Below are 11,706 nucleotides of genomic sequence, written 5' to 3' on the forward strand. Positions count from 1 at the left end.
ATAGGAATTGGCGGTTAAGTTACAAAAAATATGGTGGCATCCAAAGACGGTATAGGAATTGACGGTGAAGGACCTCGTGGCATATCGGATGCGCATCCGAAGACGGTAAGGGAATTGACGGTGAAGGATCTCGTGGCATATCGGATGCGCATCCGAAGACGGTAAGGGAATTGACGGTGAAGGATCTCGTGGCATATCGGATGCGCATCCGAAGACGGTAAGAGAATTGACGGTGAAGGATCTCGTGGCATATCGGATGCGCATCCGAAGACGGTAAGGGAATTGACGGTAAAGGATCTCGTGGCATCTGTAATTAGCTGAGCTGGGAGGGGGGGGGTTATTCAAATCCTGCATCCACCCTCAGATACACAACGGGGGAGCTAGGGAGGAAGGACTTTCGTTTAAACTGACCAGAACATGGTATAACTGTCCTGAATGTCTGGTCCAGAGTAGTCTCTTTATGTAATTAAGGGTGACTTTGATCTCCTGCTCTCCTCAGTCAGATGGACAGCTACACGAAACTAGAATTCTGGGGAAAAGACAACCTGGATCATGTCACATCTAGTCGGGACAAGACAAAAAATCAGGTGGCATTTTAATGATCAGGGATTCACCATGGTGAATTCAGTGTTCAACATGGTAAATGAGAGTTAACCATGCTCACCATGTTGTTAGGCTTGGCTGAGCCCAGAAAAGTCTGCCATTACCAGACCTGGAACCAGGCTGGAAAGAATTTCCAGAGGACAGGCAATTACTGATTGTGCCACAGCTTGCCAGGCCTGAATCCGATTTCATTGACCAAAGAATTTTCCATCCAGCGACTAGGGTAAGGGAGGGGGGATTATTTTGACTGATGACAGATTATACCATCTTCGAGTCAATACACATCCCATCCTGAACTTCAGGGACTTCCACTCCGTTTTATCCCTCCCCATGCATGAAAGGGGAGGAGCATACAACTGACTGGTATTCGAGGCTGTACACACCCTAGACAGCAATCACCCAGACCAAACAGACCAAGACAATGGGTGATATGAAAAAAGATTAGCAACTGCTTTTATTTCAATTTTGTACAGAAGGCCTAGTGTAAATGTACGTGGAGTTTTAGAAAAAAGCATTTGCGTGTCTTTATTCATATCACCCAATGGCAAACTGTTTATTTTTACCAAATCTGATGACACTATCTGTCATAGAGACAAGTCACAATCTGTTCAAGGCTTGTTTGTCTGTATGTAACCAACTAGCCTATATAAAAGGTACAACAACCAAATCATTAAATCAACTTTATATTCTGTACATTTGAAATTCAATAATTGTTACAATAAATTTTAAAAGCCATTCATTGCAAAATGTCAAGGATGTATGTTCACAACACAGTTTTTCACTAATCTCTTCTCCATACATGTACAAGTGCAAGAAAAACTGTGGTTATGAGTGAGTCAAAAACTAGGTTTACAGCTCAGTATTTGAGGTATCTGGGAGGTGACCAAAAATTAATGCTTTGGAACTGATTCCTCAATTTGTCAATAAAATCGAAATTGACTCATTCACATTTTTAGACCTTTCTGATAACGTTCATACTGTGGTAAATAAGAATTTCCAGAAGGAAAAATCGAGAAGCTCCCCTGCACTGGAAATGTCATGACTGTGATATCTGTCATCCTGAGTATCGGTGGCTGCCTTGGGAAACAATATGAGGGCATCTTACATCCGGAGCACTGGGTATTTGGTGGACACCTTGGCACTGTAACAAGACACAATATCAAGGCACTGTCCGAGCACCTGAAACAAACAAGGGTAATGTTAAGAAAATATTTTATGGGGACAAGTCATCATCTTCTTCTGAATTTTAAACAAGAAGTACCACTAAAATCAGCATGAACATAAGGTTTGAAGAATGTTTGTGAGCTAATTGACTAATCTGACTGAAGAATTTAGCCAATGACTGAGATAAGTGTATCAAGAAGCAGGCCAGAAACATCTACATATTAAAGTTTGAAAAAAATTCTTGTTATAGAACTCCCCTCCTCATATATATACCTTTCTAGTGTCCTTGGGTAGAATAATACCATCATCATGTAACCTGGAGCTGGAGTAAAAAGCACCTGTCTCTTGCAAAAATCTCTCTAATAGTTTAGTCTTGTTTTGGATGGCATCGTCCGAGTCCTGATCATTTGGAAACTTCTCCTGAAGACAGAGAAAATGCAAATTCATCATTTACCCCTTCCAGACCTGATTTTCAATTTTACACCTCACAACAAAATCATTTTTTTTCACAAGGTAGCTTCAGAGAGTGCTCTGAGCAAGCATTCCAACGAATGGTAATTGAAATATACTTTGGCAGTCTTCAACCATTCGGAAATTTCTCTCTCATGCATATCTGATAAAAGAGCAAGAATCTTTAAAACTTAACCTGATCAAAGATTTAGTTTGTTGGCGAATGAGTGTTAAGGATACAACATACATGGTCTGATATCCAAATTTGCTGTGTTTACCTACTTACTTTCATAGCCAACTGAACCATCAGGTCCACATCTAGCATCGACATCTCAACATTTGGCCACGTGAACAGAAATCTTGGACTTTGTGATCGACCACACTGAAAGAAAGAGTATTTTTTTCAACAACATGCATTTCATTCCAAGACAATGCACGAACCAGAACACAAGGGACAATTTAGCTCACCCAATCTAAAAGATTTGTATGGTAGAGGAGACTATTTAATGAGTTTTTGGTATTGCACATGCATAATGATGAAATGGCTTTTAGAGGCTTTTGCATCTGAAGTCTTTGATTGTTTATTGGACACAACTTCCTTTACCATTAAGTAGTTCATCGAGCCATAGCTGCCTCCCAGAATCACAGTAAGTTTAGGGACACTGGCACAAGCCACACTGGCAAGCATTTTACTATAGTCCCGGAGGAAGTTTCCACTAATCTCTGAAAAGAAGAAGGCGGCAGACGTTTTAGAAGAGGAAAGATATTTGAAAAAAGTCAGAAAATTCTATTTTAGGGGCAAGGATACTTTTTATGCCCCATCCTAATCAAATAACTTTAAAAAATTCAAAGTGCAATCAACTTTATCAACCAATATGAATGTAACAAATTGCTTTTCAGTCCATAATTTCTTGTGACCTTACCTGGATCTAAATCCACATTTGTTGCATCAGCCGGGTGGGTGTTTTGAAGAAAAATAATAGGAACGTTCCGCTCACAGCAAACACCAACAAAATGAGCACCTTTAGCAGCAGCAGAGTCTGTCAGACGACCGTTGTTTCCAATTAGACCAACAAGATGGCTGGAAGGGGAAAGCATTGGTCAGAGCAAAATATTATCAAAATACAGGCACCACAGCCAACACAACATTGATGGCCAAAGAATGAAACCGGCTTTGGTTGATCTCAAGTAAAACTCTCAATGTAATTTTGAGACATAAATATTTTGGAATCTTTTAGCGTGAACAAAGTACCAATCAACAACTACCATTATATATTTCTGGTGACTTTGTATGATCTATTTGTTCATTTTCTTATCATGTCTTTAGTTAAATTACACACCCTTGCAGATAACCAAATCCTGTCACCAGATTTGAGCCGTATTTCTTTTTGAACTCTTGGAAACGACTTCCATCAACCAGTCTGGCAATAATCTGAAGAAAAATGAGTCATGCACAGAGGAGAGAACCTTTCTGCAAGAGTAGGAAATTACTTCTTTCATTTGGGAATCAGATTGTAGAGACTTTTGAAATGCAACTCCTAATTCCAAGTTGGAAAGAGATTCTCAAATGCTTACTTTCATTTCATTGTTTAGAAGAAAAAAACTTACAAGGCCAACAAATTTGATAATCACCTTATACATATCTATCTCATGCATATTTTTCTCTGGTATCAAGCCACTCAATTCTTCCGGGCTGAACAACGGCTCATCATACGAGGTATTTGGTTCATACTCTGGTAGATTTAAACTTGCTATGATGTCCCTGGTTATGGTGAATGCTTCCTCTTCTGTGGCAGCAAAATGATCAGTACAACCACTCACACTGAAAGAGTAAATTAACATGCAGTTAAAGACTGATGGTGATATTACTATGTTTTCAAGTGACGCACAAAGAAATTGTTCCAAAGAATTAGGAATCATCATAACCTGTTGACATGACATTCATTGAGAAGCTATTGATGAATATTTTCTGATAGTACCATTTGTGTTCCGACTGACTTTACATGTACTGTAAATGGTACTATAATTCTCTGGAAAAGCTCATACCAAGAAATATTTGATGAGAAATCAACCATAATGATTGTACCTAGAGTGTAATGTGGCGCCCCCAAGTTCATCTGGCGTAACTATCTCTCCAGTAGCTGCCTTGACTAATGGAGGTCCCCCTAGGAAGATGGTGCCAATTTTGTCGACAATGACTGCCTCATCTGCCATGGTTGGAATGTATGCTGCGCCAGCAGTGCAACTGCCACAAACGACTGCTACCTGGTAGAAGTTAAAATTAGTGTATGTGTTATCTCCGAATGTTGGAAATGTCACAATAGAGACCGCAGAGTTCATGGATGCACTTTCTCCAAGAAACTTCCTTTCAAACATAGTAAAAAGGCTAGCTTAGATTCAATTGGCTTGGAGTCACAGTCATAATCTCACCTGGGGTATTCCGTCTGCAGAAAGCACCGCTTCATTGTAAAACACTCGACCACCTTGTTCCTTATCGGGGAAGATCTCGGACTGCAACGGGAGGAAGGCACCACCACTGTCCACTAGATAAACACATGGCAGCCTATTCTGTTCAGAGATCTCCTGTCCTCGCAATTGTTTCTTCACTGTGATGGGGAAGACAGTCCCACCTTTTACTGTGGCATCGTTAGCAAGGACAATACAGTAATGACCATTCACCTTGCCAATTGCTGTAAAGTGCAAGGAGAATGATAGGAAAACAGACATAACCACAACAAAATGGCAGCAGAAAGACCGCTTCGTCGCATATCACAAGTTCTTTTGTTAGTTGTGCCTATATTTTGTTTCTTTTGGGCTCTGAACAGCAACCGCACCTCTGACAGGTGTAATGTCAACTAGCAACTAGCCAATGTCCATGTCTATACATATCTCCCTCATCAACTTACCAGCAAGAACTCCAGCTCTTGGCACAGTACCATATGGCATAGCATACCCAGCAAATGGAGCAATTTCAAGGATTTCGCTATCATCATCAAATAATAATTTAATTCTGTCGTTGACCAGTATTTTCTTATTTCTAACAGTGTGTCTCTCTCTAGATTTCTCGTCGCCTCCCTTTTGGATAGTTTTGAGCGTTTTTACATGTTTTTCTTCAATGGCTTTGAATCGTTCTGAATGGTTTTTGAAATCAGCAGAAAAAGTGTTTACTGGGAGGTCAAGGATTGGGAAATGCTTCTTTTTGTCTTTGACATCCTGGAGCTGAATTTTTGTTGACTTTTTCAGCTGAACTTCAGACTTCAAATCAATGAATACAGCCGATGTCATGCTCAACAGGCGTCGGTCTTTGAATCTACATAGTCTATGTAACAAGCATTGAGGCTTCAAGGCTTGCATTATGATTTAGATGCAGCATTCATTGGCGAAAGGAAATTTTGCAGGGACAAAATTTAAAATTTTTTTTAACGTGTTCGATTACTAGCGCCGCGCTTGCCCGAGTAAGCGCCAGTGCGTTCTTTTGGTACTTGCGGGCGCCAGAGCTTTGGGGCTCGATTCATACTGGGCATGCGCTTCAAGGCCCGAGATCAGGTGCTTACCGAATCGAACGCGATATTTGCTTGCACCGGAAGTGCAATGCGCCACCTATAAAATAAAATGGCGGCCTCCATGAAAACAAAATTTTTCAAAATTTATTCGATTTAAACCCAAATTTTGTCTTTTCTTTGCGTTCAATAGCACAGTAAGTGGCTTTTTAAGTTTCATCATGATCTTAAGTTAGTTTAGAAAATCATTTAGTCGGTGATTAAGTTGAATCGAAGCCATTCTGACGCATTGAATTTTTGATTGTATATTCCTTGTGTATCTCGCCTGTAAATTTGCTGTGGTGTACAGGGTGGTTGAAAAACAAATAAAGTCAAAAATAATTTTGAACGGGTAAACAAGAGACAAGAAGTCACGTTCATTTCAGTAAGCTTCTCGAATCTGCAAATTTCAGAGGACAACATGGCTGCAACGAGTGATGTTCGTGAAATCTTGGAACTTCCAATTGGGGAACCACAGCCAATGACAAAAGAAGTTCTGCTAGGGGATGGAAAGAAGGTTGGTTGAAAATGAGTTTTATATCTGTGAATGAAGAATCACCCAAGGATATTTGCACATTAGGCCATGATTCAACACAGCATTCCCACTTTCTTTGATCAAATTGATGTGGTGCTGGTCCCATGTGAAATTCCAATTCTTGGAAGATTTCCATTTTTCTCCTCCTGAAAGTGAAAAGAGTTAAGTTTAATTTGGCAGCAAAAATGGAAGGATAATTTTATAGGAATAGGACAAAAAATAAGCACATGTATGACTATGAGACATATTTTTGCAAATAAGGCCAGCTCTGAGGACAACATTTTCACATGGAAAAGCATGAGGTTTCTTGAGCTGAGCACTGTCACATCTTTGGTGTCAGTAGAGTTTCATTGTTCGTCTTTGCAGAAGAAACCGAAGAAGCCAGAACTCAATTTCAAGCGTCCTGAGGGCATGCACAGAGAATTATGGGGACTCCTGTGGACCGACAGCAAGTGAGTGATCTGTTTATGTTTAAATCAGAATGCTAAAAATGTGCTAGTAAACATAATTCTTAGCTAGTTAAGCGAAAATTCAATAATCTTAAATAAAATTTGGGGGAAACGGTGTATCTTGTCCTTAATCTTGTGTAAAGAATACTGGGATTATGAGTTTTTTGTTGTTAATGATCAATGTAAATTGCCTCTACATAATTACCTTCCCCCTCTACTGCTTTTGAATTTGATGCGACCATTGGTGATAGAACACAGATGCCTTGCCTTACCATTACTGCCTACTCAATTTCCAGAGATGCTCCTCCTATCATGCCAACAGATACCAATCAAGGGTACAAACAGATGAAGGCCAAGATCGGGCGGAGTCGTGTTAGGCCGTGGAAATGGATGCCTTTTACAAACCCAGCTAGAAAAGTACAAAATCCAGTTGGAATTGGGCTGTTGGGATGTCAATAAAAAAAAATTGTCATTCTTTTCACTACGCGCATGTCATAAACATCTCATCCCAATTATTAGGGGAATGGCACTTATCCAGGGAAAGCCATGAATAATATGTCGAGTTGTCTAATCAATACCTATGTCTCAAGAGTACTTTAAAAAGCAATTTACAGAAAGCGAGCTAGAATCCTTGATTGCTTGATGATTTCAATTTACCTCAAAGTTAAAAAAATCCTTTTAAGAAATATCTTATTGCTAAATGGTGTGATTTTATTTGCCTAGGATGGTGCTATATTCTATCATTGGAGGCGGGTTGCCGAAGAGGGTAAAGATTATCCGTTTGCACGGTTTAACAAGAGCGTTGACATGCCTGTCTATACCGATATCGAATACACACAGCATCTTCATGATGAAAGCTGGACCAGGCTTGAAACAGATCATCTGTTTGACCTTGCAAAAAGATTTGACCTTCGTTTTGTCGTGATGCATGATCGCTGGGACCGAGATCGCTACCCAAATCGAAGTATTGAGGACCTAAAGGAAAGATATTATGCTATTAGCAATACCCTAGCAAAGGTAAGACACATCGCAAGGTTTTATACTCTGATCACCACAGCCAGGTTTCGAATCAAATAGCTTAACGATCGCTATCGCCAGATGCAATTGGGCAACTTTCTGGCATGCCCATCTCTACTCTAGACACTTTTCAATAGAAGTTTGAAAATTTAGTCATTTCACCAAATAAATTCCTTCTCTTGACATTTAAGTTGGAAGGAGGTAAACCTTTCCTATCTTCTTGTTCTTTTCTAGGTACGGGCTCCACAAGGACATGAACCAAAAACCAAAGTGTTTGACGGAGAACACGAAAGACGACGCAAGGAGCAGCTCATCAAACTCTTCAACCGCACATCAGAGGATGTGAGTAACATTATATGATAAGTTTTGTTTTCATTTCACGACACAGTTTTACTGACGTCTTCAAACCTGGAATTATGTAAGCACTTGGTTGGAGCCTTGTGGATAAGAATTCTCACTGTGAACGCTACTCTCTGCTGATAGACTTACTGTTCTGTTTCAAATCATTTTGTTTTTTAGTTAGAAGAGGAGGAATATTTGAACTCGGAGTTGAAAAAGATCGAACAGCGCAAAAAAGAGCGGGAAAAGAAAACACAAGATCTCCAGAAACTCATCACGGCAGCAGATAGCAATATGGAAAATAGGCGGGCCGAGAGAAAAAGTACGAAGAAAAAACTCCCAATACAAACAAAGGCACGGGACACTGTCAGTGTAAGGTTGATTCATTGTTATATGATTTATTTGCATGTATACCGGCACACAATTCTGATTTATCGGTGTTATATGGAAATGACAGCAGAAGTGGTGTTGGTTAAACTGAGTCTTCCAGCGTTGGCTGTGTGGTAAACTGAGGCCAGTGTTGGGTAGTGTTGCTTGCTAGGATAGCATTTTCTAGTGCAAGAGTGTCTTGAATAAAGAGGCCCTACTGTGAACACCTCCTAGAAAGAATGGAATATGACATTGAAATGGAAAGATGGGTTACAGTCGGCACAGGTCATCTTCTTCTGTGGTTGCTTTTTATGTAGTATATGGATAGAATTGTGTTGTTTTCAATTTCCAGGTTGCTCCTGAGACGACAGGCATAAAGTTTATGGAAATAAAACAGTCTGGTGTTACGTTAAGAAGTCAGCGGGTGAGTACATTGTAAGGACACAGCATCTAAGAATTTTATTGTTCACATGTATTTCTAATGACGGCAAGGCAGAACTGAGATTAATAGTGTTGTATTCAATTTCAGATGAAACTGCCGAGCACGATTGGTCAGAAGAAAACGAAAGCATTAGAACAGGTCCTGGAAGAATTAGGAATTGGTAGGCAACCAGAAGTGTAGATGAAATTATGTCTTATGCCAAGCAGAAGAAAAAAACTATACTTGGTTCTTGGGAAAAGCTATGTTTGTCCTCCTCAGTGATAGTCATGATATCATCTAGCTCAAAATCTTCTTGCATGCAGGCAAGATTTCTTCAATATGCTTTGAAGCTATTTCAATAGTTATCAAAGCCGCTATTTAGTGTCGATGTTTGCCAGAGATAACTTAGCAAGGTGCTAAATTTAACTTTCCGTGAATTAAAGATGTTTTTCCTACACTATATATGCTTTGTTTCAGAATTTAACCCAATACCTACTGACGACATAGTGCAGAATTTCAACGAACTTCGTCAGGACATTGTCCTTCTCTATGAATTGAAATTAGCTCTCGCGAACTGTGAATATGAACTGCAGACTTTGCGCCACAGATATGAGACACTAGCTCCTGGAAAGGTAAGTGTCATCTTCCTCGACCACATTCACTCTTTTGAGCATTTGGTTCTTGCCACTACAGTTGGGTGCCAAGTCACTGTCTCCACTGGACTATTTGTGTTTTTTCAGGTTTTCAATTGATTAATGATTTCTTGCCTTTCAGTTAATAGATGTGGGGCCTTTAATTCCATCAGCAACATCAATAAAGATCGATCCTGATTTTTCGCCGCCGAAAGGAGAGAAAAAGATATCAGAAACTATAGATGTAGTTGGCAATCCTGGTACGCCCATTGTGAGTATAACTTATCAGATGAATTTTTAAGCTGAAAAATTTGCCTTTTTGCAGGCTAGCAAAGGCTGGTTGTCTTTATTTGTTTGTTGCATGAATCCTAGAATGTTGGCCATCATTTGTTCCTAGTGTCTGCATGTTGAGATAGATACATGGATTAGTTAATTGACGTTCTTCTGTTGAGTTTGAAGTTCATTCATGTTGTTCTGTTAAATTCGTTTGGTATGAAAATTCCCAAGTTCATTTCCTTTATTTCAGTTTTAATGCTGATCATTGAATGAAGTAAGTTTTAGAGAGTGTTTTTTCAAAATGTTCAACTGGATCACCTCCGCCTGAAAATTGATGATGATGATGATGAATTGCTTTGGACTTTAAAACACATCCTTCATTAATAACAACAATTAGTCGATATTGAAATCACTAGTTCTGCCATTGCCTGATGAAAGTCAGTCCCACTTTCACAATATCTAATGTAACCCAGTATTCAGCTATTCCCAGGCGAAATCTTGCAGTTTCCGATCTTTTAAACATTCTCGAATGGCCGTAGATGATTTTACCGGTAAAATAGTCCAGGACATTCTAAATCGAGATAATTACGGGGTCCCCCAAGTCATCACAAAGGAAGATACTTATGTCTATTGTTTCTCATATTTCAGATGTCCAGCCGAGTAAAAATAAGGAATATGTGAGGTGATGGCTTTTTTGAATGCCACTGACGTGATTGAGAGGCAAATAATGGTTACGCCAGTTCAAGAAATACAGAGTTTGAAAATGATGATTGATATCGAGAGACTGATGTGGGGACACTACGATTGGATGATATGCCATTGTAGAAAAACGTTTTCTATTTGAAGAATGTGGCGTTGTTGAGTGAGGGAACTCTTCCTTCCAGGAATATGAGCGTGTGGAGTGATACTCTTTGGACAATAAGAAGACATTTCTGTTTGTGGACTGTGGCAAATCTTCATGGTACATATGTATGATATGCAGTGAAGGACATTTGAGGTCCCTGTGGACTGAAAAAACTGTATTTTTGTTTGATTTGAGTCGATTAACCATCACTTATCACTGGCATTTTCATCAAGAAGCCTCTGGATGAAAATGTAAGTAATAATTGGGGTTGATAACAATAGTACATACATGTACAGGTACAAATTTACTGCAGTGATGTGAATAAAACGAACTTGAAGCCATAACTTTCTTTGAAAATTGATTATTATTACACGTCTTTTACAATATGCCTTGCTAATATGGACATACTTGGATGCCTGAAGACCAGCAGTTTCAAGGATCACCCATGACACTCTTTGCTGGGCACTTTATATCTGAGGATAATTTCCCCTAATACGAGGCCTCTTGAGGAAGTGCAGCAGGAATAACACCAGACGTTCCCCACTGTCAGGACGAGCACCCATCCCACCCAACATATCCAAGGAGAAAGGATCCCCAAACAAATACGTGGACACAAAATGCCCTGACCAATATACATGTGATGTCTTGCGTCTCGGCATGCTCCTAATATTTGTCCGATGTAATGTTTCACTTTTTGATCAAAGAGCTCTAGGACCAGTATTGTGGCTTGAGGAGAAGTAGCCAATGTCACTGTGTCTTAACTGTTATATAGAGTGGTTCACAGTGCATCATGATGCACCCAGAAGTTGTCTACGCATGCGCACTGAACCAGCAGCAGTCCTCCTTCGGACCAATGTTGAGAGAAATGAAAGGTCCTCAATGTAGAATCTGGTTACCAAAATGTTTGTCCAACTTTGACACTATTTCCCATGCTGTGGATGATGTCCTTGAGGACTGATGCGACATGCTCTGTAGTCTTCATGGATTGTGGCAAGGTCCTCTTGTGTGGGTGACCACACAGCTGTTTTTCAGCGACCTTATACAGTTCTATTTATCATGGTAATATCT

At 39.7% G+C, this 11,706-nt stretch overlaps 2 protein-coding genes across 3 annotated transcripts; one reads left to right on the forward strand and one right to left on the reverse strand.

Moving 5' to 3' along the window:
* Positions 1-1,270: 1,270 nt before the first annotated feature.
* LOC135487179 (methylcrotonoyl-CoA carboxylase beta chain, mitochondrial-like) lies at positions 1,271-5,671 on the reverse strand. The gene is made up of 10 exons (XM_064770661.1): positions 5,124-5,671; positions 4,648-4,907; positions 4,304-4,482; positions 3,850-4,039; positions 3,558-3,649; positions 3,141-3,298; positions 2,822-2,940; positions 2,504-2,599; positions 2,041-2,187; positions 1,271-1,782 (listed from the first exon to the last, which is right to left on the reverse strand). The coding sequence occupies exons 1-10, from the start codon at positions 5,569-5,571 to the stop codon at positions 1,705-1,707; spliced, it is 1,767 nt and encodes a 588-aa protein (XP_064626731.1). The 5' UTR covers positions 5,572-5,671; the 3' UTR covers positions 1,271-1,704.
* A 137-nt stretch (positions 5,672-5,808) lies between these two features.
* LOC135487185 (DNA methyltransferase 1-associated protein 1-like) lies at positions 5,809-10,982 on the forward strand. 2 transcript variants are annotated; one of them, XM_064770670.1, is made up of 13 exons: positions 5,809-5,914; positions 6,170-6,273; positions 6,658-6,743; positions 7,037-7,157; positions 7,464-7,757; positions 7,992-8,099; positions 8,277-8,468; positions 8,818-8,889; positions 8,995-9,067; positions 9,364-9,518; positions 9,661-9,789; positions 10,045-10,068; positions 10,443-10,982. In XM_064770670.1, exons 2-12 carry the CDS (start codon positions 6,178-6,180, stop codon positions 10,048-10,050), a joined length of 1,332 nt encoding a protein of 443 aa, XP_064626740.1. In that variant the 5' UTR covers positions 5,809-5,914; positions 6,170-6,177; the 3' UTR covers positions 10,051-10,068; positions 10,443-10,982. The 2 variants fall into 2 exon arrangements, with proteins under 2 accessions (XP_064626740.1, XP_064626739.1); XM_064770669.1 differs by lacking the exon at positions 10,045-10,068.
* Positions 10,983-11,706: the final 724 nt, after the last annotated feature.

This window comes from Lineus longissimus, chromosome 4, assembly GCF_910592395.1.
Source record: "Lineus longissimus chromosome 4, tnLinLong1.2, whole genome shotgun sequence".
Taxonomy (NCBI): domain Eukaryota; kingdom Metazoa; phylum Nemertea; class Pilidiophora; order Heteronemertea; family Lineidae; genus Lineus; species Lineus longissimus.

Coding starts and splice junctions, on each gene's coding strand:
- LOC135487179 (XM_064770661.1), bottom strand. CDS start 5,571: ATGCAAGCCTTGAAGCCTCAATGCTTGTTACATAGACTATGTAGATTC. Junction 3,299..3,557: donor GGATTTGGTTATCTGCAAGG/GTGTGTAATTTA, acceptor TTCCCCTTCCAG/CCATCTTGTTGGTCTAATTG. Junction 2,941..3,140: donor AAATGTGGATTTAGATCCAG/GTAAGGTCACAA, acceptor TCTTCTTTTCAG/AGATTAGTGGAAACTTCCTC.
- LOC135487185 (XM_064770669.1), top strand. CDS start 6,178: ATGGCTGCAACGAGTGATGTTCGTGAAATCTTGGAACTTCCAATTGGG. Junction 6,744..7,036: donor CTCCTGTGGACCGACAGCAA/GTGAGTGATCTG, acceptor CTCAATTTCCAG/AGATGCTCCTCCTATCATGC. Junction 8,469..8,817: donor AGGCACGGGACACTGTCAGT/GTAAGGTTGATT, acceptor TTCAATTTCCAG/GTTGCTCCTGAGACGACAGG.